Source organism: Puccinia triticina, chromosome 15A (genome assembly GCF_026914185.1).
Source record: "Puccinia triticina chromosome 15A, complete sequence".
Classification (NCBI taxonomy): Eukaryota; Fungi; Basidiomycota; class Pucciniomycetes; order Pucciniales; family Pucciniaceae; genus Puccinia; species Puccinia triticina.
This window is the reverse complement of record NC_070572.1, coordinates 922,412-949,632: the sequence shown is the minus strand read 5'-3', so window position 1 is coordinate 949,632 and position 27,221 is coordinate 922,412. Positions and strand designations below refer to the sequence as shown.

Sequence of the window (27,221 nt, the reverse complement as noted above, 5' to 3'; positions counted from 1 at the left end):
TACGACGGCGTTGAGCGCGCGTCGGCGGTTTTGTTGTTAGAAGGAAGAAAACTTGAAAGATCAATAGGATTCGGAATAGCGCTATGGAGGGCGCCGGATAATGATCAATAAACTCTCCTGGATTCCTGATTGGGATCAGCTAGGTTCCATGCCGCCCCTCGTCTGAGTTCGGGGCTGAACTCAGACTCAGGGAGGCGCAGCGCGCTGCGGACCAGTCATCACACCCCGCGCGCGCACAAAGACAAAACAAAACAACACAAAACCACAAGCAGGCCACAAAAGAGAACAAACCAAACCCTCCCCACTGAACCCATCCAAAGCGCGCAGTAGAGAAAAAGGAAAATAGAACAGAGGATCCATGAAAAAGAAAACAACAACCTGAGAGAACAAGCAGAACAAACAAAGGAAAGGGTGATCCTGAAAACGTCTTGAAGGCGCGACGCGCGCCGCGTCGCGAAGATCTTGAAAGGAACTGAGTCTTGAGTCTTGAAGCTTGAACCCTAGGGCACCTTGACCAGCCGCGCGCCAGCGCGCAATGCTTTGAACTGAGTCTACATCTGTACCATGCGGCACACCACATCTCCACCACGCTTGCAGTCTGTCCCTAGACTGCTCGCGTCCGCCATCGGGGAATTTAATCGGGGAAGGAAGAGAAAAGGAAGGGGGAAGGGGAGCCTAGAAACTGCGGAGGAACCAAAGGCCGGCGCGGTGCTCACGAACGTGGCATAAAGTAGGGTTTCGAAAAACAAGCGGTAGAAATACCCTGGAGGTGCACACATTGGGAGGACTTACTTTTGTTCTCCTATGCCTCCACGAGAAAAATACCTTTTTACCTGATCTGCTGAGAAACGCCGCGCCAAGGGGGTCCCGTCGAGTTCCGCCAAGATATAGGAGCCACCGTGAACCTGACGCACCACGCGAAAAGGCCCATTCCAGCGGCCGGCGAAGAGCTTGCCCCACTGTGTCTCGAGGGCCCGGTTGTACGCCAGCACCATGTCACCAGGCTGGAGAGGCGCCCGAAGCCGGCTCGCGTTCTTCTCCTCCCAATACTTGACGGATTCCTCGCGTGACTTCATCAGCTTACGGTGCGCCAGATCGCGCACTTCTTCGCTGCGCTCCAGCTGTCGTGAGCGCGCCGCTAGGAGGTCGGCAGTGTTGTGAACTTCGTCCCAGTCGATTCCGAGGTAGGATTCCATCTCCAGATCGATAGGCAGCACAGCGCGCTGGCCAAAGACGAGCTCGTAAGGCGAGTATCCCGTCGTGCGCTTTGTTGAAATCCGATCCGCGAATAAGACAAGCGGGAGATATTTCCGGCAGTTCTTCGCGCTTTCACCTGCGAGCTTGACAAGGGCAGCCTTCAGAGGACCATGGCCGCGCTCGACCATCCCTTGACCTTCTGGGTAATAGGGCGTAGAGACGCGATGTTGGCCGGGAAGTTCGCGCAACATCTCCGCAAGTTTGCCGCCGAATTCAGATCCGCCGTCTGTCGAATAAGAGCGCGCCAAACCGTAGCGCATCGTCCAGTTCTCATGAAGAAACGTTGCCACCTCCTCTGAGCTGAGGTTATTCAAGAATTTAGCCTCGACCCAACCGGAAAGATCGTCACGGGCCACGATGAGATATTGAGCGCCAGGGGCTTTGATATGGACAACATCCATGGCCACACGCCCAAAAACAGATGATTCACCCGTGGGTCCTCTGATCTCTAAAGGCCGTCGCAAATCGCGCTTCTGGCATGCCTTGCAGCTCTTGCACCAGAGCGCGACGCTCTTCTTCAAAGAGGGCCACCAAAATCTTTCCGCCACGCGTCGATACGTCTCCGTCTCCCCGCGGTGGCCTAATCCTTCATGCAGCTGCTCTAGCACCGCATCCTGCTTTGCTGGGATCGTGATAACAATTCGCGGGCAAGGGGAGCCTCTCTTCATGAGGCGCCCCGCGTGGACGAAAAACTCTGACGATTTGCGCTTGAGAGCCCTGAAATCTTCCGTCGCCATCCCATGCGGCGCCCGAAGGTCGATCAGGTAGCGCTCCAACTGTCGCCAGAACCCCTGCTGGTATCCTGAATATTCACCGTTAGCAGTTGTCAAGCAAAACCCTAGGGGTTTGATCGTGGGCTCCTCTTCGTCGAAAACAGAATCAGGAGGCGACTCATCTTCACCCTTAGGACGCCGGGACAGACCATCAGGCATCAGGAATGTCTTTCCCGGCCGGTGCACAATATTGAACGAGAAAAGTTGAATGAAGGCCACCCAGCGCGTCATCGGGGCGTTAGGCAGACTTGGCGCATTGATCATTTTGATGAGAGAGTGGGCGTCAACCTGAAGCTCGAAGCGTTGGCCCCAAAGGATTGTCTGGAGTTTCTTGAGTATCCGCGCCACGCCGCACAGCTCCAGTTTGGGCTGTGAGTACCGCGATTCGACATCAGAGAAGAGGAGGGATTCATACAAGGCTGGCCGATCCAGTCCGTTTGAGTCTTCCTGCGTGAGAACCGCGCCCGTCGCGTGAAAACTAGAATCTACAGCTAGCTTAATCTTCCCAGCGTCAGGGCCGTAGTTGATCTTGACAAGGACGATGTCCTTGCCCACGATAGACTTGAGTTTTTCGAAAGCCGCTTGACACTCCTCCGTCCAGATCCAGTCGGCGTCCTTGCGCGTCAGGCGACGAAGAGGAAGGCAAAGCTGAGAGAGAGCGGGAATGAAGATACGAACGTAGACAACAACTCCAAGGAAACCGCGAATTTCTGCCGCGTTGACGGGGGTCGGCCACGTTAAGATCTTGTTGACTTTTCCTCGAGACATCCTTCGCCCTTCCTTGCAGACGACGTGCCCTACTATCTCAAGCGCTGGCACGCAAGCAGCAAGCTTTGAGGCGGAGACAGTGAGTCCTGACTCCTCAATCCTAAACAGAACGCGCTCCAATGTCGTGGCGTATTCCCAGATGAAGCGGCGAATACCGGGGTGCCAAGAGAGAGCCGCATTATTATAATCAGAATCGGGGCCCTTGATGCCTCCATCGTCTATGAAGATACCGGCATGATCTGGAATCTCCTCTTGAAGGATCCACATCATCTGGGCCTGATAAACAGCCACAGAGTTAGTGGCCCCTTGAGGGAGGCGCGTAAGCTGAAAACGCCCAAGAGGAGTCTCAAAGGTTGTGAGGGGACGAGAAATCGGGTCCAGAGCGCGCTCGTCGTAGCCGCCCATTATATCGCCGAGCCCATAACACGCCCGTCCCGCAAAAGACTCTACGAACTCTTCTGTGGCGGGCGGCACGCCCGCATCCTTAATGGTGACCTTATTTAGGGGCTGGAGATCGTGAACAACTCGAAGCTTGCCGTTGCTCTTGAGGACGCAGAAGACTGGGGAAGTGTAGCTGGAGGTAGACTGTTCATACAGCCCCGTCTCGACTCGCTCCCGGATGACCTTGATATACTCGTCTAGCTTGGCCGCAGGGATCGGAATCTTTTTCTTTTGCCAGGGCGCGTGCTCCACGACGGGAATGATGTATGGCATTCCATACAAGTCTTTTAAGAGACCGCGCTCCGCTGGCGTAAAGGCTATCGCTAGGTTTCGCTCTGCTAAGACGTTCTTGATCAGATTGAGCTCGTCTGGCCGCAGCCACCCGTCGGGACAGAAATTGACCACAGCCAGTCGTTCTTCCGTGACGTGCCCTTGAGGAACAAAAGGGCCCGCGAGAGAGCGCGCGAGTCCGCGATACGGATCGCGTGACAGAGGAGGCCGGCGTAAGGGAGGATTGAGGCCCTGGGGCATAGCTTGATTCACCGGTTTGATCTTCTTGGCAACTGGCTTGTATTTGGTCGCAAACGCGAGGTATTCGCCCCATGACCACGCCTCCAGAAGGGCCTTCTGCTCCGTGAAACGCAGACCGTGCTCCAAAAGGGACCAAGTACGATGCTCGCCATCATCCAAAAACGCCGCTTTGTCTGCGAAAGAAAGACCGGATGGACGTCCATTGCTCACGAGTGTGGCACGCGGTAGGGTACAATGACGTTGCGTAGCATCACGCTCCGGAGGTGCACTTTGGTTGGAACTTACTTTCAGTCCAAAGTTCCTCCACGGTGCACCAAACATCACGCTCCCGCCCTCACAGTCCATTCTCCAAGAAAATAGTTTATCCTCATTTCGGAGTAGATCCTCAAACGTCGCGTCGAACCCTAACAAGAAGGCGGAAACCGGATCCAAAGTTTTGCTCACGGATGTGGCACGCGGTAGAGTTTTTGACGACGAGGTTGCATCTAGCCCGGAGGTGCACAACTGGGAGGAACTTACTTTCAGTCCTCCAGCCCTCCGCTGAGTGCCCATATCCACCACAAATGCCCGCACGTCCGAATTCGAAGAAAATAGTTTACCCTCTTCTCGGAGGCCGCTCGAAGGCGCAACTAGTTTATGCTCATCGCGGAGAACACTGCCAATCGTTGATGAATCTTGATCTGAAAGAGAGATAGCGGCAGGGCGTCCAAGGCTCACATATGTGGCATGTAATGTTTTCGACGGGAAGGGAGCATCATGCCCGGAGGTGCATAACTGGGAGGAACTTACTTTCAGTCCTCCAGCCCTCCGCTGTTGCCCAAAATCCTCCAAAATATCCTGTGCCTTGAGACCCCGGCCTGGAGTTACCGCGGGCGCGGCCGGAAACGCGCCAGAGAGTGAAGAAGAGGGAAAAGACGCCGAAGAAAGAGATGGACCGGAAACAGACAACATTTTTTTATTGATTTGATGATTTTTAAACTGTTTTTCGGGTTTAATGTTTTGATGAAGTTGATGTTGACGACCTATATGATGATAACCGGAAAAAGATGGAAGACAAAACCATGGGTCCTCTTGAGAGTGAGTTGAACCAGCGGCGCGAGTGCGAGGCCCTAGATTAAAACGGCCGCTTCCCAGTTCAACTTCTTTCATAAAAAATGACGACCCTCCGCAGAGTCGTCGCGGCCCGTCGCCATACGCGTCAGCACCGCCTTCCTTCCCTTCGCGGGAAAATCCCGCTCCCATCGCCCTTGATCCGTGGCGCAGAGTGAAATTTCAATCTGGCGTCCCTCTGAGTCGGGCAGCAGAATCTTCTCGCCTCCACGACCTGAAAATATGAGGGTGGCCTCGAAGTCTATGAGGAAGGGGCGACCTAAGATTAGGGGCCCTGCCGCCTTAGTGATCCAGAAGTGGCAAGACCCAAGGATTGTCCGCCCAATCTTGATCTGAACGTCTTCCGCAACGCCCACGAGCTCGCACGACTGATTGCCAATGCCGTAAACGGCGGAGCTAAAGTTAACGCGCGGGCTTATACAAAACTTGTTAGCCATTGCGTCGGAGATCAGGTTCAGTTGGGATCCTGAATCAATGAGAGGGGAAGCCGAACTCTCCTCATCGCCGATCAAGCACGGAAGGAAACCCAACGGACACAAGTATAGGCGCGCGTCGCCACCAGAGCCTTCTGTGTCAGGCCCTTCAGCCAAAAGCATGCCAGAGGACACCTTGAGATCTTCAACGCCAATCTCCACGCGCCGCTTGGAGACCCACTTCTTCATTCCCTCCGCCACCGATGGCGAAGACGCCAAGAGTTCAGAAACCGTCACGCCCGGCACCGGAAGATCGAATATCTTCTTTAACATCCCTTCCACCGCGTGGGGGTGATCCTTGGTAACCCCTCTCTCGAAGCGCACTTTAGGAGCGGGTGATTTGGATTTGCCCGCTGGTTCCGACGCGTCCGCGGTCGAAGGAATCGCGTCCTCAGCCGGAGCAGCGGGGGTTCGCTCAAACAGTTCAGGCTCCTCGTCCATATCTTCAACATCAGATTCAGCTGGCGCCTTCGCAGCCTTGCGCGCCGGCTTGCGCGCTGCAGAGGGCGGAACCATCGGAGCCTTGTAGAGATTGGGAGCTTCGTGCTTCTTCCTCGCGGCGTCGGCCTCGTAGGTCCCAGAGAAGGTCTGAGAAGAGATTGCCGGAGGGTACCAGGGCTTGAGCGCACCGCAAGTGGCACGGAATTCCGGAGTTTCAGAAGCCACCGCGGCCTTAGGCTGATAAGACGCCACCACGTGCCGAATTGGGCGTGATGAGTCAAAAGGGATCAGCGCGCCGTTTGGCAAAAAGAAATTGCTGCCCTTCTGCTCGACTAGATTCGCCTCTTTATCCTTGACAAGCTCCATGCAGCGCCCCGTGCCGTGTCCCTCTCGATGACAATAGTAGCAAACCAAAGGTCCACGCGGCTCGCGCGGCGTTCCCGGCGCAGGAAGCGCGCCCTTCGTCGCGAACTTCTTTTCCAAGCGTTGCTCAAACGACTGCAACATCTTGGAGATTTCATCTACGGTCGCAGGAGCCTTATCCGAGACGGAGGCATCCTTCGGCCGTCGATCGTCCTCCATTTTTTGCATGATGTCATTCGCGGCCTTGAATTCGGATGCGGGAACTGCGACTGGCTCGGGTTTGATCTGCTCAGAGGTAAAAGCCACCTCCTCTTCCATCTCTGATTTTACGGCTGCTCTGAGCTCACTAAGGGCTGGAAGGCGGTACCGCCCGTCCAACGTCTTAACCATCTTCTTCTTCCTGACTAGATAGGACTTGATGCGCTGCTGGAACCCGGAAGAGAATGAAAAGAAAAAGTGGTCGACGGCTAGGTCCTCCGAAGATAGGTGCTGATAGCGAATCAGATAAGATAGGATGACGTCGAACACGGATTTGAAGGATCTGTACGCGTCCAACGTTGCGATGCCGCCTTTGGCGGTCCACGAGTCTTTGAGGGCTTGGAGATCCGCGACCGTGTAGCGGACTATATCAACCTGGCCCCAGCGTTCGACCATCTGTTCGCGGAGCACGGCCCACGACTTCGTCGCGTAGCCGCTCATATCCCACACTGCGTCCTGGATGTCCTCGCTCCCGAGGAAGGAAGGGATCTGGAGGACCTTGTCCTCATCCGACGCGCCATCGAGGTTGGCGGCCAGCTCATACTGACGAAGAAACGCTTCCACGCGCGTGCCGGTGAACTTGAGATTGCGATCTTGAGGTTTGATCTTCACCATCTTACGCGATGGTCCGGATTCTTGAGGTGTATCCATAATGATCTGGCAAGAAAAGGAAGAGAGGCGATCGAGGGCGGCTCACGGCTGTGGCAACGTAATGCTTTCGAAAAACAAGTAGTAGAGCCCTCGGAGGTGCACTATTGGGGAGGACTTACTTCTAGCTCCTTGTGCCTCCGCCGCTGAACTCACTAAAAAAAGGAAAACAGAAAAAAAAGAAACTCGACCGCCAAGCGTCTCGAAACCGTGAAAATTCGGCGAGACTGTAAATCTTGAGGTCGCTGGTTCGATCCCGGCTCGGGGGACCAAATGTGGAACTCCGTCCGGTGCAGGCCGGCGGCAGTTAGTTGGAGGGGAATGGGGAAAAGAAGTTTTTATGTGCCCTCCGGGTGATGGTCGGGATGAGCGATGAGGATCGGTTGAGCGATGAGGTTTTGGGGGGGGAAATTTTACGACGGCGTTGAGCGCGCGTCGGCGGTTTTGTTGTTAGAAGGAAGAAAACTTGAAAGATCAATAGGATTCGGAATAGCGCTATGGAGGGCGCCGGATAATGATCAATAAACTCTCCTGGATTCCTGATTGGGATCAGCTAGGTTCCATGCCGCCCCTCGTCTGAGTTCGGGGCTGAACTCAGACTCAGGGAGGCGCAGCGCGCTGCGGACCAGTCATCACACCCCGCGCGCGCACAAAGACAAAACAAAACAACACAAAACCACAAGCAGGCCACAAAAGAGAACAAACCAAACCCTCCCCACTGAACCCATCCAAAGCGCGCAGTAGAGAAAAAGGAAAATAGAACAGAGGATCCATGAAAAAGAAAACAACAACCTGAGAGAACAAGCAGAACAAACAAAGGAAAGGGTGATCCTGAACACGTCTTGAAGGCGCGACGCGCGCCGCGTCGCGAAGATCTTGAAAGGAACTGAGTCTTGAGTCTTGAAGCTTGAACCCTAGGGCACCTTGACCAGCCGCGCGCCAGCGCGCAATGCTTTGAACTGAGTCTACATCTGTACCATGCGGCACACCACACCGCTAACACCAGCCCTCGACTGTTCATTCCGGAATCTAGCCCCATCACCCCAATTCCATCAAGCCTGATCACCCCAATCAGCCCCTTCAGCGTTGGAAATCTCATCCATCCCTTGATCCCACCCCTTAGTCCCATTGACTCGCCGTGCCCCTCAGATTTGAACAAGGAAACCACCACCGCTGACCCGCCAACACCTTGTTCTTCGTCTTCTGAAGAGATGCCGCTCTCGAACACCCCAAAACATACGAAATCGTCCAAAAAGATCAAAGTAAAGCCCCCAAAGAAAAACTCTCCGGCATTGCTCACAAAGAAAGGAAAAAAACAGAAATCACCCCCGTCGCCAATTGTCAAAAGAAAGCTATCCCAATCGAGGTCCAAGATTGTGACCAAGAGCGACGAGGACTCTGAGTATCAGCTCCCTGAAGCTTCCATCGCCTCTGAAGCATCCGAAACGTCTGAAGAGTCCTATTTGTCTGATCCTAACTCCCTTCCTGATGATTCGGACAACAAAGAACCTTCTTTGGACGACCAAGAAAATTTGCCCCCGTCGCCGAAGAACAGAACTAAATCTTCTTTTCGCCCGTCTTCAAAAAACAGGAAGAACGTATCGCCCCCGTTGCCAAAGATCAGAAAGAACAGCCACCAAACTAAGATCAACAACGACCGCCACTATCAGCAGCCCGAGACGTCTGACTCTACCTCCTCTGATGATGCAGATGACAAAGGGGATGGCTCCGATGAAGATCAAGATGAAGATGACGATGCATTACCCAAGAGAAGACCGTCCGAGAAGGAATGGTTCCTTCCGGATATGAGCAAGTCGTACGAGACCTACATAGATCACGGGTGTACCCTCGACAAGCAAGGCTATCCGATCTACCCAAACGGAAGGACCACGTTTGTTCGCCTGCCTCAAGACAATGTCACCAACTTTGGCTCCGTTGGGTTTTCGAAGACCCAAACTACGAGCTATCGCAGCAACAGGACCTGGAAGGTGACACGCTACTTCTGTCTCGGAGCTCTGGTCTGCGATAACTCGTCATGCGAATGGACTGGGCCTCCCCCAACTGGAAAAGGAGGACAGGAAAAGCTGGAACAAGGGTGAGTCTTCTTCTCCTCTCCTGCCAGCGGTTTTTTGGACATATGGGTTGCAAACTAATTTTACAACTCATTTTTTACGATCGTTATTTTACAAACCATGCAGTAAAATCAAATGTCAAGGATTGGTAGGCAAGTGCAAAGGCACCGTTCGACATGTCAAATGTCCCGATTCCGTAGCGGTTCAAATCGACCACCATCTCCCATCAGGATGGGGGATCCTCCGGCATAAGGGCGTCCACCCTCATCCGTGGCCTGTCGCCAAGAAGCCCGACCCGCTTGCAAAGGAGGAATTGAAAGAAGAAATCAAGAAAAACCCCAAGGCTGGAGCTTTAAAGCTCAAGGTAACTATTTTCTCTCCCATTTCGTTTCTTTTCATTTTTGCAACCCTTCTTTTACAACCTTCATTTTTGCAACCCTTCTTTTACAATCCATTACATCCCATAGGTTTCCTCCAGTCTGATCTTGTTACCCTCCCATTCTTTGTAGATGGGGAAGCCCACCGATCCCCATTCAGCTTTCGGAAGTGTAGTTTCAATCCACGAGTCCTATCAGAACAGAGATCGGCTGGCCTATTATTGTCGATGCATCCTTGCTGAGTTAGGATTAGCTCCTGACAAACTCGGCGCCGGCGTGGGGGACAAATTCATATTGGACATGTTTGGATGGGCATCGTAAGTTGTTTTAATACATTTTATGTATAATTTTGATTGCATCTGACTAAGAATATTGTCTTTTCTCAACAGGCGGGGTCTGTGGATAATCTCCAGCTCGTTCATGCCAAAGGCCGAGCATTTCACCTTCCAGACGAAATGGATGTCAGATCGCTTGCTGGCTCGCGATAAGGACAACAAAGTGTACAGCGGCGGTCTCATCTCCGACGTGACTTACCGGTACTTCGAGACAGGATACCTATTGACAACGTCTATGTTCTGTGAAGATCTTAAACGATGGATACCTATTCAGCTCACTTGGATTCAAGGTCTTAGCGAACAATACTACAAAATCCACTTTGCTACACTCTTCCGGCAGTTTCTGGCGGCTCCGATCACCCCCGCCGAGAGGGACACACTAGTCCGCGAGGTCGTAGACTTCTTGTCAGCTCAAGTCGAGGGCTTTGTGTCCGCTTACCTCGAAGTATTCCGACAGGGAACTTGCAAAGAGGTCAGGGGCATGTTGAAAGGATGCCGCGAGCATTATCGCCAGTCAGTCACACGCATCAAACGCAACCGGTCGCTCATCACTGCGGATCAAGAGGTATGTATGATCTGTTGATTTTTCTGATTAATGATTTGCAAAATTCCATTTTGCGATGCATAATGGATTGTAAATGTGAATTTTACAATCTATATTGCTTTGCAAAATTCACTCATCGAAATTTACAAACCTTATTTATCATGCTGATTTTTTTGCTTTATGACTTACATATTCACAGGAGCCTTTCCGAAAGGCTTGTATGGGTCTCCTCGATCGGTCCGAGCCGGGTGATCAAACGCATGAGCAGAAGGTTGACTATATCCGTCGTCGTTTTCCTAAAGTCCGGAAATGGCTTGACTGGTGGACCGTTTCCGATATCGAGGCCCTTTTGTTTCCATCCCAAGAACAACGGCTTGAGGACACGCCCGATGGAGATGGACTTCCTGAGACTACAAATGCCCAGGAGAGCTTGCACCGGACATACTATCGGCTCAGGTAAATCTCCTTTACTGTTGGTGTATGTATTGAGCTGACATCCGACTCTGTTTGTTGCACTTTAGCGAAGGAAGGCAGTGCCTGATGGTCGGAATGATTGACCTCTACACATTCGTCGACATGCTGGAAAAGGACTGGTGTGCCGCAATGAAGGGCGTTCCAATCAAATACGGACGTGATAACAAAGACATCGGATCGACTTTAGGATTAGCCAAGAAGCGAAAGCGAGCCGAAAAGTTTGTCAACGATGGAAGACCACCGGACACGACTGACAGTCTGATCAAAGGGAATAAGAGAGCTAAGCTTGGACGGCCCCCAAACTCCAGAAACCACAACAAAAGCCTCTGGGCCGCCTATCCCTCCTATCGAGCAAACTCCGCCTCCAAAAAGAACAATCGTTGCTGGCTAGCAGCCGGATTGGAATCGATGTGCGCATTGTTCTCCCCATTATGGCTTCGTGGGATCAGCGCAAAGGGAAAGGACCTCTTCACCCACTTAGCGCATCATTTCTCGTGTCGATCCACTGGTGAATTAAACGGAGGCTGCTCAATCCGATCGACTATAACCCGGGGCCAAAATCACCTGTTCAATGTTCTCAACGCACAATACCCTGCAAGCTTCATACCTGGGGCGTTCAGCTCGGCCGATGTGGAACTACTCAAGGGGGAGAATAGAGCTTGGAAGGGAAATGGATAGCAACACTAGTACTAATGTAAGCTATGCAAGGGTGCTGATGAGGCTGCCTTCCTGACTAATGCTGAGGGGATGAGAGTAACACTAAGAAAAAGAAGAAAAAGGTGTGGCTGATTTCTGCTTGATCTTAGGAGCTAGTACTATGAGCTTTAACTACTGACTACTGAGGGTAAGAGAGTTTGGAGGAGTGATGAGAGAGGGGAATGCAATGGCAAGGTTTAATGGCAAGGGGTTGATGAGAATGGGCACTTATAATTTCTGTATCTAAAATTATCTATAACTTCTGCATAAGGTACAAGTGAGGGGGGAAAGACAGTTCTTATATGAAGGAAGGATGAGCACAGACAATAAGGAGTTCTGGCTATGAGAATGAAGGTTGTACAAATGAGGAAGAGTGATGTGAACATAGTAACAGTATGTAATGATGAGCAATGCTGAAAGGGGAATGCTGGTTATGGGAATAAAAGAATGTACTAATGGGGAAGAGTGATGAGAACATAGTAACTACTTGTAATGATGAGCACTACTGAAAGAGGTAAGCACAGATCCAATGATGTAATGTGTACAATAGGCATAGTACATAATGAGAAATGTATGTAAAGGGTTTAGTATGTGAGAATAAATATGTAAAAGGAATTTACTGTAATGATTCAAGTAGGTTACTAATGAAATGAGTATTGTAACTAATGAAGAATGTAGGTTGTCTGTAAGTCTTATATCCTTATATAACTACTGAACCATTGAAGATAAGGGGGTACTATGTATGAGTGACTATAGGTGAAATTTGGCGTAGAATCTGAATATGCAATAATAATGAAGTATTTGTGAAGGGTTATGGGGGAAATGGGAAATGTAATGATGAATGTATGTAAAGAAAAGCAATAAAACACTACTTATGGTTTGGAATGGAGCACCACACCGATTATTTCATGGAGCTAGTCCTTGATCCCAAACTCCACCAGAGCCCAGAATACAAGAAACTGTTCTTGATTTGCGAACGCAGGACGTTTACTTGTGAACTCAAGCCTGAAACACTCCAATCACATCCTACCCGAGCTTCCCGGACATTACATGTATTGACTATCAAGCCTCAGATGTTTGATTTGAATAGGATCCCGTATTCCGATGTTGCTAAGCTTGTGGAACTCTGGCAAACGACCGGTTTGATAAGTACCTCTGGCCTTGTGTGTAAGGCATGTCAAGAATCGCAGTTCCCGACCCACCCGAATACTAAGGCCAAGCCCAAAAGGAAGTCAAAGAAAGCGATAGTTTCGATTGGCACATCCGAGGATGAAATTTGCGTTAACGTTGGAGTCTCTCAGCCGTCGGCACACTATCTGATTGATCGTTGCAAGCTTACCTTTGACAACCTCCCTCCCCCTCTTCACCTCAACTTCCATGTTGAGGTCAGCCACATTGATGATGTGCCTCGCCGGGACAGCTTCATGGCCACAACTGATTGGCCTTTCAAGTTGAAAGTCGGAGGCCAAACTTACACACTCATTTCTCGCGGATACTGGAACAGAGCCCATTACTGGTGTAAGGTCCTTTGGAGCGCCAATATCTCCGCTGAAAAAGGTAGTTTGACGGCTGTTTGGATGCATAACGATGGCGAGAATGACGGCTATGCTCAGCAAATCAATCGAGTGCCGAGTTCTATTGCTGGAGCCGAGATGTATACGGCGTGGGTCTTGTATTCACGTACGTGGAATGAATCCGAGGAAGAATACGTGGACAGCTCAATCCAAAGGATTCTGGAAGACAATCCAGATGCTGCTGGGGATGTCCCCTTCAAAGAAATGAAATTGATATTGAACATATCACACAACTCCACCTCGATCGCACACCGGGAAACCAGTTCCTCAAGCCAACGACCGACTTCAAACAACAAGGACGACGTTGAACAAACCCCTTCATCTGGCAAAAAGAAGGAGAAGGCGAAATCTGCGTCTGGCAACAAGAGAACAAAAGGAAACAAGAAGAAAATCCAGAAGAAGTCCGCCTCATTCAAGGAATCCGAAGAGGCAGAAGTCGAGTCGGATGTGGCCCATATTCTTCAAGCCGACGACTCATTCCTTGGTAATCAGACGGCCGGCGACGAATCCATTGCGAATCACACCGCCGAAGGTTCCTTCCTTGCCAATCAAACGGCCGGCGACGCGTCTTTGCTTGATCAGACGGCCGAGACAGCCTGCGACGATTCCTTGCTTAATCCTGGCGACGAAACCATTCAGACTGGGGAAGACGAATCCTTCCTGGCCAATCACACTGCCGCTGCCGAAGAGAATTCCGTACAGTCTCAGAAGCCACCTCCAAAGTCTCAGCCTGCCTCACGACTTCGATTACTGCTCAAATTGCCTAAGTTACCTGCCTCAGGTGATGAATTACGTCCCGATTCAAAGCCTCCAAGCCCGCCCTTACCACCTGAAAGCACAAGACGGCGATCTACCCGCCAAAAAAAGTGATACTGCTTGTTTTCACTTCTTGTTTCCTTTTTTCTTTTCTGTTCTGTTTTCCTTTTTTCCTGAGTGATTGATTGACTTGCAAAGTATCCCAAGTTTCTTTCTTGCTCAATTTTCCACTTGTGCCTCGAAAAAAATCATTTTTTTGTGAGGTAATTTGTAAGGTAATTAGGGTTGTAAAATTACATTTTGCCCCTTAGTTATTTCTATTTCACAAACCATATATTGCAATTCATAATGGGTTGCACGCCAATGGGTTGTGAAATTGTTAATTTGCAAGTTATAAAGTAATTTTGCGGCAGATATATCTTGCAATCCATATGGTTTGTAAAAAATGAGTCGTAAAATTGCTCTTCAGGCCATCCTGGGACAAATTTGCAATCTAAATATTGCAATCCTTTTTTTTGCAACTCAGATTTTTTCTTGATGGGTTGCAAAAATCCATAAAATGACACATTTTGTGGATTTTTGCATCCCTGCGGTTTTACAACCTATAAGGGTTGTAAAATATGGGTTGCAAAAAAACAGCGACCCATTTTTAATTATTTCTTGATCAATTTTTTCTCCTCTGACTCACCTTTCAAAAGATCAACCACCTTTTCTGTTGTAGGGCCTTCAAGAAGACTGAGCTTAACATTGAAGTTCATTTAGAGCTTGCATATATCCAATCTGTGTTGACGGAACCTGTTGGAGGCATAACATGATATTATTCTTGAGCCACCCTTGTTGTTCATGAAATCATCAAGATTCTTCTTGGAAATGATTTCATGCCTTTGTAAGTCAATGAAAAAATCAATCATGAAATCACTTCCTTGCCTGATGAATGGGATTGCTTCCTTTTTATTCATAATTTCTGGAACCTCCCATGTCTTTTGAATATCTGCAACTGAATTCATCCACACATCTTCCCATATATTTGTGAATTATGCAGCAAGATCTCCAGTCACCAGCATTTTTCCACCTGCCTTGAATTTACATGGCTTTCCCTTGAGCTCAAGATTATTATTTTTTTCAAACAAATTCCTCAATGCATTTTCTATCTCTTCCATATTTAGTTCAACATGATTAAGTGAAACTTGAGATAGATTGAGTTTCAAGGCACTAGATCTCCAAGAATAAAAACTTTTCAATGTTTTTGTGTAACATTGCCATTTGGTTTTTTCCAATTCTGTAATCAAGTCTACTGTGGGAATTGGTGATTTTTCTGAAATGGTAGATTCAGTATGGCCCACTGGGGGGATGAATTTTAAATGAAAAGGATCAGAATAAGTTTTTTGATTTCAGCTTCTGCATTTTCAGAAAGCATGGCGAATTCAGTCTTACCTCCCAGAGATGATGACTTTATATTGCTTGTCCCAAATTTTTCCAAAGGATATTTAAGCTTGTCAGATGTCCCCCCATCTATGGGCCAAACTTGATTTATGTGGCCCTTGGAATTTACAGCAGCCTCTGCAACAAGTGATTCTGGGACATGAGTGCCTGCATCATCAAGCACCATTTCCTTCATTGGCTGAACTATTAGCAAGATGCACATAATTATTATAGCAAAATTCAAAAAATAGTCAAGCATTTTTGTGTGGAACAAAATACTATAGCTTGGAATGTCTAGATTATCTCACAATTGCTCTCACAACCAACCTTTATAACAAACTGCTCCATTTTTTTTGGGCCAAGGTTCAGTTTTGTATGTATATTCAAGTCTGCCATAAAAGAAGCAAATGAGGTTTGATATATCCACAAAGATGTACATCAAGGAAAACATAAAAGAAGAAAGGTATGAAAACGTAAAGCCTTGTGCGGTGCACCAAATGTTGTGAGTGAGAGGGTTTCACATGTAGCTTTAATGAGCTTCATCCATTTTTTTCAGATCTTCAATATATCAGCAGTCTTGATCAGTCCCTTGCTGTGTAATGTTGTGAATTCATATGTGGGGCAGTTGGGCCAGCAGTGAAAACTCTACCCAAGTTCATATTCAAGGTTAAAACATGTACATCAGAGCAAATGCAAAAGAATCAAAGTATGAAAATGCACAGCTTTGTACAATACACCACAATTGTTTCACTTTAAGCTAGAGGAGTCTGCACATCCTCTATTTGTGGGCTAATTGCTGCTCTGAATTGAATATTTAGCTTTTGTCCTGCTAAAATTGCATACAGCAATGCTTTTAGTGAATGTAGTGGCTTTGGCGCTAAAATACAATCATTTTTAGCGTTAGCGCCTTCAAAACGTCAAATTACATGGCGGGGGGGGGCGAATTGTGTAGCAAGGGTGTTGCTAGGCTACCCGCTATATGTAGTGCTGGACCGCTACCACTATTTCTAACTGCCCAGATTATTTGCAGCAAGCGCTACACTATATTTTCAGCGCCTCTAAGAGTATCCGCATTGGTTGCGGATTAAGGAGGGATTAGCGTAGCTAATCCTCCTCGGCAACCACATTGGGTCCAATTTAGTCGGACTATACTCCTCCTTGGAGTATGATTTGGACTAAGGAGGAGTAACTTTACTCCTAGCTAATCCTGGGAGTAAGCCTTGCATGCATATTCCCATGCATGGATTGCGGGCACTGCTCCCCACTCAAATGTATGCACCAAACACAGCTGACATAAGCTTCAGGTGCATACACCATAGGGAATGCCTTCAGGTACCCGCTGGGGGGTACCCGGCACCCGCGGGCGGGTACCCCTCACACCCGTTGCGCACCCGCCAGGCGGTGCCGGGTGCGGTGTTGGGTGTCAGCTTTTGGAGAAAAAACAGCCAGGTACCCGGGTACCCCCCCTGTGGGGGGCGGGGGGCGGGGGGGGGGGGGGGGGGGCGGGCGGGGGGGGGGGAGGGAGGGATCATGGGCGCCGGTCGGACATTGGGTATCAGCAATATCCCTTACATCCATCCACATCTCGGCCGCCAACATGCCACCGACTCGCAGCCAACAACACAGCAAGAAATCAAGGACTCAATCAACCTCATTGTCTCAGAATGCTTCTGAAAGCCTGGCCAAGGACAAACCAGCTGCATCAGGAGGACTTTGCCAACTGACAGACAAGGAGGAGTTACGTGAGTAGGCTGGATGGCTTCATTCTACTTGTTAAAAACTAAAATCCCACATCTAACAACTGTTCCACATTACTAGTTCGAGCTCAGAAGGTTGCCAAGAATTCCATCAGTGTCAGCTATAAATCTTACGGAAAACCCGAGCTTTCTGATCAAAAAGATAAGACTGGGAGGCGGATAATCGCATACGCCTGCCTCTTGTAAGTTTCTTTTCTCGTTTCTTTACTCCTACAACACTTTGTAGGTAGATTGCTGAAGGCCATATTCAGGTGTGGAAATAGGATTAGCCGGCCAACCTCGGACTCCTCATGTAGTAACCTCATCAAGCATGCATCAAATTGCATCCGGAAGCTTAACGAAACACAAAAGAACCGTACATTAGATGGGTTTGGGATTACAGGAACTGGGGCGATCGAAGAAAAAGAGGTATGTGGCTTATGATGATTCACTTTTAGATCGGGCTCTTATTGTTGATATGCCTCAGGTTCCGCAACTATGCGCGATATGGTGCGCTGAAGCTGCTCGGCCTTTTTCGTCACTCGTGGACGCTAGCCATCAAAAGATCCTCCATCCGACTGTTCTCAAGAATTTGCCAACCAAAAAAGCGGTCTCCAAAGACATTCACTTACTTTACTCGGCGATACAAGACAGCTACCGATCTAGATTGCAGGTAAGGGCCCCTTATTTTTCCTTTCTTGTGCAATGATGTTACAAATCAACTGATTTTATGTCATTAGGCACACAAAGGTGCCTTATACTTAGGGGTTGACGCCTGGCAGTCACCAAACGGGTATGACATCTTAGGTGTGGTTATGTATAGATTAAAAGAAGAAGACACCGGTGAGTTTGAACTAGAGGCCATGCCTCTTGACTTTGTTCAACTTTCCCAACGGCACACTGGCGAGTACTTGGCCAAGACGATCTGACTGATCGTAGAGAAGTTTGGTATCCAGAATCAGGTAAGCCATATACTTTCCCTCAAGTAGTCTATTCCAAAGCCTGACTGAGCTTTTTGTTTATTAGATTTGTGGTATGGTGAGCGACAACGCATCAAACAATGAAGCAATGGTCAAGGAGCTCAAGAGGTCAAAGTGGACATGGTTCAAGGGTGATTCCAAATGGATTCGCTGCTTCGCTCATATCCTGAACCTGATTGTCCAGGGGATCCTTTGGCCGTTCGGAACCCATAGGAAGAAGACTAAGATGGGATCAATTTCATTATTGGTGGAGCCTGATGGTTCATCTTCTGAAGAGGACAATGCGGAGGGACAAATTCAAATGTAAATTGGTTTGTCTCTCATTTCTTGGACTGTTTGAATCAATCCTGATCATGTTTACGCTGTTATTCAAGCCTTGCCCGCGGTGAAGAGCCCGCTGCATTGTCCAATGAAGAATTAAGTGATGGTGATTCAAATCCTGAGGCCAATAATGAAGATTCTGAATCCCTTCTTGAGGAGGATATTGAAAATGCAAGTGATGAAGATGAAGGCGATATCTATACAAGTGCATCTTGCAAAGGAAGTTTGGCCAAAGTAAGTGAAAGTATGCATACTATGCTCGAATTGCATGTTAAAATTTTTTGTACTGATGTTGAATGTGGCTGTAGTTCCGTGCAATAGCCAAGAAATTATGATTCTCTCCCAATTCGCGGGCCGAGTTTGTTGAGATATGTCAAGAGAAAGGGTGCAACACACCGCATTTGATTGAAAGAGATGTTTGTACGAGATGGAATTCCACAAATTCTCAACTCAAAAGCATAATCCGGTGTGAAGCCGCATTGTAAGTTTCATTTCATCTCATTTTTCTTGGATTAACTATAGCTGAGCCCTTTTTACAATATCAAAGACCCAAATGGCAGCGACTTAAACGGCATGGTGTGGACCGCAAGTTTCATGTGGACGAGTCCGACTTTTGCATGGCGCGCGATTTGGTTCAAGTCCTTGATCTGTTTCATGAGATAACTCTACAAGTATCTGTTCCTGGGTCGGCCCGTTTGGCAGACACAGTGGTATTCATTGACCAAATCACTGATCATTTATCAACAGCTATCAAGAACAAGGGATATCCTCCAGCTTTGAGGAATGCATGCCGGATTGGATTGAAGATCACAAACAAATATTACAGTCTGACCAAAACATCTCCTCTCTACAGAATTTCAATTTGTAAGTTCTTTCTTATTTGATTTATCAAACGATTAATGTGAGCCTGTGTCTCTTGTGTGACAACAGGACACAAGGAAAATGGGGGGATTCTGGTTGGATTTCTTGGGATAAAGAAATACAAACAGAGAGAGAAGAAAGAAAGAGAGTAAGAGAAGATCAGGCCTAGACTTTAAGTCTTAATTAATTGATCTGGGCTATTCTCAACCTGGAAAAGTTGGAAGCCAGCTGTGCAAGGCCAAGAAAGAGTGCAACAGCCTCCACTCACAACAAGGAAACGTTGGTGGGATTCAGAAGTAGGGTTACTACTCTGCTCTTGTTTTGTAGGTCTTAACCAGAGATAACCTTTTGATCTTTTAAGATTGAAAGAGTTGAAGAAAAGGAGAAACAATCAAGAGCAACAGAGTTTCACTCTGGATAAGCAAGGTTCAGAGAAAGAGTTTACTTACTGTCAATATCCTAGGCGCCTGTGACGGTAGGTATACTGGGAGTGTGGTAATCTCTTTGGTGGTGATCCTGGGTTATCTGGGGTGTGGTTCTGGTGTGCTGAAGTCTGTGTATCCGCCTCAGGCAAGGGGGATCCAGACTACGAAAATTTTCACAGTTTGCTTATGTAATTTACATATGTACATGTGGTTTGGCGCGCCTGGTAGCGCTGACACGTCACAACTGCGCATGCGCGCCACAACTCAAGAACTCAGGGAAGGAGTATAGTTACAAAGAATTGATAAGTTGTAACTAGGGTTAAAATTGCATGAGGAATCAGAAAATGAAGTCAAAACAGTGATGTCTCTTAAGATGAAAAAGATATGAAGTAATTTCATATGTAATGAGTAGAAAAGGCAGACTTTAGGTCAGCTGTGTTGACTCTAAGGCTGACAATTAATATTTCATGACTTGTATTATTTTTGGTTTCAGTCCTACACCCCTTGTTTCGGGATGAATACTTTAAGTTGGCAAACTGGGAGCCCGATTGGATTGCCGAGGCTATACGCCTTGCACGGGACATGTGGGTTTCTCATTACAAGCCACAATCTTTGCCGAATCCCTCTGCTACACCTGATACCTCGTCCACAGTAAGTTTAATTTTATTTATTATCAAACTATCTATTTCATTAATGTTGATGTACGCTTATATCATCTCACAGCCCAAGACTGGCATGCTTTCTGGCCTCAGTCTAGCTGCAGCTGCCTGAGGCGGTAATAGGTCATCAGACGCATTGGACATGTGGCTCTCCGGAGGACTTATCCTGGAGGGTAACAACCCTGTGAATCCACTAAAGTGGTGGATCCAGCAAAAATGTACCGGCAACACACACGGGGGCCTTGTACACATGGCATTGGATGTTTTAAGCTGCCCCGGTAAGTTTTCATCTGTATCACTTATATTGCTTGCCATAACTAACTGGTCTCAACCTCACAGGAACATCCGTTGACGTCAAGAGATCATTTAGCTTTGGGGCCAACTATGTTACATCGCGGAGGCACCGACTTACGCCAAAGTCAGTAAGTTGCGGGATGACTGTTGCCTTCTACTCGAAGAACAAAATTGAACGAGGATCTTTAGCCGAATGGAAAGGGGCAATAACTTTGAACAAGAAGATGAGTTGTGGACGATGATTGACTGCCACCTCTTGTACATTTTTTCTACATTTTTTCATCTTTAAGAAATTTACAAACTTGTTTTGTGCGCTAAAAGTTGGGGGGTACCCGCGGGTACCCTCCAAAAGTACCCGCGGGTACCCTCCAAAAGTACCCGCGGTACCCGCCAGGCGGTGCCGGGTGCGGTGCCGGGTGTTGGGTTTGGGCCAAAAAACAGGGGGGTACCCGGGTGCCAACGGGTACCCGGGTCCACTGGAGCATTACCTAATACACCATACTTACACATCAAATTGGAGCTCACCAATGTGGTTGATGGCCAAGATTAGCGATAATCCGGTAGTAAGCTAATCTGCTACTACCAGACTTACTCCCGCACCAATGCGGATGCTCTAATTGATTTTAGTGTAATAGATGCATTGTTGCACAGCAATAAAAATTTGGTTTTCACAGGCACATCATGGTGCTGAGATTAAATAACCTTGGTGCGCGACCAGAAGGTAACCTCCAGGTCGCAGAGGTCCTATTGCAACCAGAAGGGCTTCCTTCTGATTGTATATTGCAACCAGAAGGGCTTCCTTCTGATTGCATATTGAAACTAGAAGGGCTTCCTTCTGATTGCATATTGCAACCAGAAGTGCTTCCTTCTGATCACATATTCCAACCAGGAGGGCTCCCTTCTGGTCGCCTAGGTCATGCCTCTTCAAACGGGAGGGGTCCCTTGCAGTCGCCGAGTTGAGTTTCAAGGGGCGGGTACCCAAGCAAGCAAGCAGGTACCCACCAAAGAGTGCGAATGCGGGTGTTGATTTCAGGATTCAGTCAAAACAGGCCGCGGGTACCTGGGCGTGACGGGGCCATCTCTAAAAAAACGGGGTTGACAACTGGCAGTATCATCCTAGATAAGGTTTTGGGGTATGGTGTTTCAGCATTTTTTCCCTAGTGCAGTGGTGTAGCTGCCTTTGAGTAATCTTCATGCTGTAAAGTATAATATGAGGAAATACCACCACCTCTATAACCTCCACATGGCAAGGAATGTTTCAAAAATAAATTACAGCAAGCTATACAGAGACTTAATGCTTCATCAATGAAGTGAAACTTGTACAGAATATGTGTCAATGCCATAAATACAGTGCTGTGACATGAATATATTTAAAAGACAGTAATCTAAAAATAACTTTAATTTTTGATCACAATTCTTAAGCACTCACTTCAAAATATTTACTGAATTCCCCCCTCCAAATAAAAAAAATATTTCCAGTCACAAACCAGTCCTCTTTTTAAAAAACTGACTATTCTCAATCCCCAATCAAATCAGTCCTTATAAGATTTTCTTCCAATATTATATGATATTAAGTTAAACACATCTTAAATTATCATTAAATACCAAAATGACCTGTTACTTGGGGTATCAACATGTTGGAATGTTGATAATCTGGCTCTTATTCCAAGGAAGTCAAACCATGGAATCTCTGAGTGATTCATTTCAATTCATTCCCATTTTTCTTCATATGTGGGACAAGATGCTCAACCTAATTACATTTTCTGACAGTATGTACTAAAGCAACTTCTCTATTCTGAACTAACAGGGAGTGCAGATGCAACAATTCATAGTAGTTGTATAAGCAGGCAAATTGGATTCCAAGAGAAAGAAATCATGACTGAAGATTTGGTTTCAGATTCCCAATTTAATTCTTTGCATCAAGATGAAGTAAATAGAATCCTAGAGTATGCAGCAAGTATCAATCAGTTTAACAAACAAGATGGAACTTTCCCCGAGATAAGTAAGCAATTTATTGATTTTGTTGTAGTACACTTTTCTAAGTGCTTGAACTGAGTGATATTGGCTTGAATTCCTCAAAATCTTCTTGCACTTATAATTTTAACTGAAACTTACAGCTCAAACAAATAAAATGTGGGAGGACTTCTTTGATTTGAGGGAAAGCTTGAAAAATACAGAAGCTGAATGCACAAAAAACAAAAAAGATGCTGGAAGACTATTGTTGAGAAAGATAAAAGATTTAGAGTTGTTTCACGATCTCATTTTGAAGGAAATTGTGGGTAGAGAAGCAAGACAAACGAAAATCAATATTAACCATAGGCAAATGTATGATTTAGAAACAGAAGGAAAAAAACAGCATTCTGGTTCTAAAAATGGGTCAACAAGTTTCAAAGATTTATATCAAAATCCTTTTTTGGAGGATGAGACACTCAAGTTGAATAAAATTTTAGAGAGTATTGATTTATTAACCATTGGAAATAATGGAGGAAAGTAGGATAGAAAAAAGCATGAGAGAGAAAGACTTGCATTAAAGCTTGTACACAATTTATTTGAAACAGCTGATTATATTTACAAGCAAAATTTTATAAGCAAAAAGGCTTTGCAGAGGTTTTATCAAAGAAAGAAGACAATGGATACTTCTACTTTCTCCATGGTGAAAAACTTCAAATATGAACATGGAGCCCATGATTATATGACCAAATTTTACACCACTAATTGCATTCTCAGCAACTGGAAATATTCACCTTATAGGAGTGGATTCACAGGTAAGACATTAATCATGAAAAAGAACTTTCTGTTTTAGGAAAATCCCTAATTTTACTGTTTGTTTTCCAGTTCTTGAGGGAAGTGAACTTAGATATCTCAATTATTCATTTCTTAAGAAGTTTCTCAGTATATATTATGAGTATCAACTAGGTTTTGACTCAGATCAATCATTTTTGGAATTATTCAAGAATGATATGTTATATCATATATAATGGAAACATATAGTGAAATCAGGTTGAATTCACCCATGAAGCTGGAAGAATTGAAACACAAAGATGAGAATTACATACAAACAAGAAAAAATGTCCAGAAATTAATGAGAATATTTCTTCAAGTCAATAAAGACATAGGCTTGTCAGAGCTAATGACCATGTTGGAAGCTGACAAAAAGAAGTGTTTCAATGTCTTAAATTTCATCAAAGAAAATTATGAAGAAGATATTCTTGATCTTGACACAGGAACCCTTTTCCAGGAAGAGATGAGGTTAATGAGAGCTAGCTTGAAGTTGATTGAAGATTCAAACAATGTTCTGAATTATCTACAGAAAAAAAAAGAATCAGTAATTGAATACTGGCCAGAGTCAGAGTGGGTTAAATTTTCCGAAAATCAAGAGAATGAGATATTCAAGGCACTTGAAGAGCCTCACATGATTTCAAAATACTATCAATTGATCCTCTCTAAGAATTCAGGTCTACTATCTATCCTACATAAGCAGGCATATTCTTGGGCGCTTTTTCCATTGGAAATATTAACAAGAAGCATTGAAAAAGAGGTTCCAAGGGTTCAGAATCATGTCCAGGAGCTAATTGATCTCAAAATCATGTTGGGCTTTGGTCCATCAGCTCAAATGAAATGAGAATGTCTTATAGTTGATCCAAAATCAGCCAGGCCAAAAGATGTCAAACTGCTGTTCCTTATCAAATTGAATCACTCACAAGTAGAAGGATAACCTAAGTGATCACAACAATTCTTCTGGTCTGGTTTTCAAAAGTTTTAGTTTAGTACCATCATACTCAAGATCCTTGCCTCAAGCTTCATCAGCCAGATCCTCAAGATTGCAGCCACCATTCAGTCTCTCAAACTCTCAAGATTCTCCATTTCCTTTTTTTCTTTATTCTTTTTTTTCTTTCTGTTTTCTTTGTCCTGACTCCCTGAGACATGATACATATGGGTTTATAATTGTTTTTTGGGTGGTTTTTGGGTTGTTTTTTGGGTTGTTTTTTGGGTTGTTTTTTGGGTTGTTTTTTTTTTCTTCTTATTTTTCTTCTCTGCATTATTTTCTTGAATCTCTCCTGAGGTTTCTTTGTTCTCTTCATCCCCTCCCTATCCAAGTTCTTTCCTGTTTTTTTTTGGGGGGGGCAATCAAGTGTTTTAATGGTGAATCTAATACATCCAGGTTTGTGAAAGCCAGATAGGGCTAGAGCCAACATGGCTTCACCAGCACTTGAGCCCAGCTTGGGCTTCTAAAGTGGATCACTAAAATACAAAGTGCTGAGCTTCCAGGTTCATGGTCCAGCATGTTGAGCCAAGGCCCTGTTTGGCAGCAATGATGCTGTCATTTCATATATTTCAATATGACTTGAGTGCTTGGCTGCCACTTGGGTCATATTGTAATTTTTCCGCATGACAAGCTCAATTTCCAGTCCATACCAGTCATACCCACATCAATGACTGGCACAGCCATAGCAAAGCTGTACTAGCCATTTGACTTGTCTTAATGGCCAGTACAATAAGACATCCCTCCCAATCAAGCACTTTTGAAATCAAAATTTATCAAAAGTTGTTTGTTGAACACAATTACAGGTGGAAATACACTGCATCCGTCCCTCTACCACAGATGGTACGATTCAGGTTGCACTTTCTAGACGGTAGAAATCGGCAGGCCAGTCCTCTGTTTCACAGAGAACGCCAGGCTGAACTTGGTGCAGGGCGCTTTGCCTTGCTTTGCTCCCATGCCCCGCGGCAGGAAAGGCGTTGGGCCATGGCCAGAAGAGGGCCTATTTCTCTTCTGCTGTTTTTCTTTGCGAAGTCGATCGACTGTAAATGGCAGCCAAACTGCCATGTTTGGCAAGTTTGGCATGCCGCTGGTTGGGTGTAACACACCCTTGAAGGATGTCCCCCGCGCGCGCGGGAACGATCCTTCACGGAGGGACTGCATATGCGGACCGGTCGGGTGTTTCTTTCCATGCCTGGAGTCAGCTAGGCCCCTTTTTCCATCTGTCCCCACAGGAAATGCAGCGTTCACTAGCGTGTTCAGCGCGCGTCGAGCCCGACCGGCAGTTCCCGGACGCGGGAGGCCCCACTGATTTGTGCGAGGCGTTAATTTGCGCCGCGCGCCCCGGCAGGCGAGGAAGTTCGAGTCGAGCCGGCCGGCCAGGAATGTGTTCTGGTTTGGAGCGGCCCGGCCTCCCGTCCGGCCTCCGAAGCCCGCGTCCAGGTGCTCGAGGCCTCGCCGAGACCTCCATGGAGGACCTTCGTCTCAGCCCCACTGCCTTCGCACGCAGCCTCAAACTCTCTCCCGATACCCCGTACGCCCCCTGGTCTTGTGCTGTTTTGTGGCCTCGACGGGGCCGCCCGAGGGGCTGCCGATGAGCTTCGGCGCAAGATCTCCAAGCGTCCGGCGCCCTCCCTGAGAAAAGGAGGGCTGACGAGAGATGTCCGAGCCGCCCTGCTGGACCGTTGACTGCAGCGCCATCGCGGGCGCGAAGTGTCCGATGTGCGTGTGGCAGCTGCCGATCGCCCAGCCGGTGCTGCCCAGCGGGTCCAAACAGCGGCTGCAGGGTCTTGGCACCCAGCTCTCCGCGCAGGCTGTTGGTGATATGCCGGATGTATGCGTCTGAGGGGAGGCTGATGCATGCTCGGGTAACGGTGTGCATCGACGCTGGGAGTGCCAAGCTGTGTGGTGGCTGCTCGGGGCTGTGCAGCCGGCGGGTTAATGAAGCCGTTCGCCCGTCGTCGGCTGGCGCCGGGCCGCTGTGCTGCATGTATGCGTTGCGGGGCCCCAGCAATGGTCAACAGGGTCCTCCTCGGAGATGTCCTCGCCCGTGCCTGGCGCCCATGGGACTCTGCATCCCCCCGTCGCCAGCCGCCATAATGAAGCTCATGGGATCAGACAGCGGCGCTCGACCAACGCTCGGGGGATAAGCCACAGGCTGAGTGCAGGGTGCTGGGCGTGGCTTGGCAGCCCCTCGCCCGCTTCCGGACACCCGCTCGCACTCCGCACACGCCCTGGCCTGGCCCAGGGCCCCGGTCGACACTACCGCAAATCCCCCCATAATCAGTCGCCGAGGGCCCGTAGCTGCGTAACCCACACGCCGGCTGGCCAACACCAATGCCCAACCACTTGAACCACCTCTGCCCCTCGCTGCACACCACTGGAGCCACTCCCCTTGCACGAAGACTCTCCCCCATCACGGCTGGCCTGTGTCGGATCACGTCTGGTGAGCCCTTCTCTCTTTCCCGGGCCTCCATGCGGCCGGCCTCCGTGCGTGCGGCACCAGCGGCGGGGAGCAGGGCCTCCCCAGTCCGTAACGTGTTCCGCCTCCAGCCAGCCCAGCCCCGCGCCCAAATTCCCAATGCAGGAGGCTTGCCAGACGGACTGGCCACTGTATCGATCTCTTCCCCAGCCTTGGCCGTCCGTTCTCGCCGACATACAATGCCTTCCCCCCCCTCGTTTCAGCGTCCGCTGGCCCATACACACACTCCTCCTTTGTATAGCCTCCGAAACACGATGGCCCGCTCCCTGCCAAGCCTCTCTTACCACAGCCTACTGACTGCCCTTCCTGCCCCAAACCATGCCCTAGAAGCGCTATAAGCCTCTGCCCCCCTCCCCGAGCCCCCCCCCCCCCCCCCATCCCGCTGGCCAT

At 47.9% G+C, this 27,221-nt stretch overlaps 3 protein-coding genes across 3 annotated transcripts; 2 read left to right on the top strand and 1 right to left on the bottom strand.

The window, feature by feature from the left end:
* Positions 1–8,274: 8,274 nt before the first annotated feature.
* PtA15_15A111 (uncharacterized protein) lies at positions 8,275–14,005 on the top strand (the record flags this gene model as incomplete). Its single annotated transcript, XM_053163285.1, has 2 exons — positions 8,275–8,744; positions 13,399–14,005. 2 exons carry the CDS (start codon positions 8,275–8,277, stop codon positions 14,003–14,005), a joined length of 1,077 nt encoding a protein of 358 aa, XP_053027275.1.
* Positions 14,006–23,889: 9,884 nt separating this feature from the next.
* PtA15_15A110 (uncharacterized protein) lies at positions 23,890–26,339 on the bottom strand (the record flags this gene model as incomplete). The annotated part of the gene is made up of 2 exons (XM_053163284.1): positions 23,890–23,893; positions 26,005–26,339. 2 exons carry the CDS (start codon positions 26,337–26,339, stop codon positions 23,890–23,892), a joined length of 339 nt encoding a protein of 112 aa, XP_053027274.1.
* A 48-nt stretch (positions 26,340–26,387) lies between these two features.
* Positions 26,388–27,169, top strand: PtA15_15A109 (uncharacterized protein; the record flags this gene model as incomplete). The annotated part of the gene is made up of 2 exons (XM_053163282.1): positions 26,388–26,649; positions 26,736–27,169. 2 exons carry the CDS (start codon positions 26,388–26,390, stop codon positions 27,167–27,169), a joined length of 696 nt encoding a protein of 231 aa, XP_053027273.1.
* Positions 27,170–27,221: the final 52 nt, after the last annotated feature.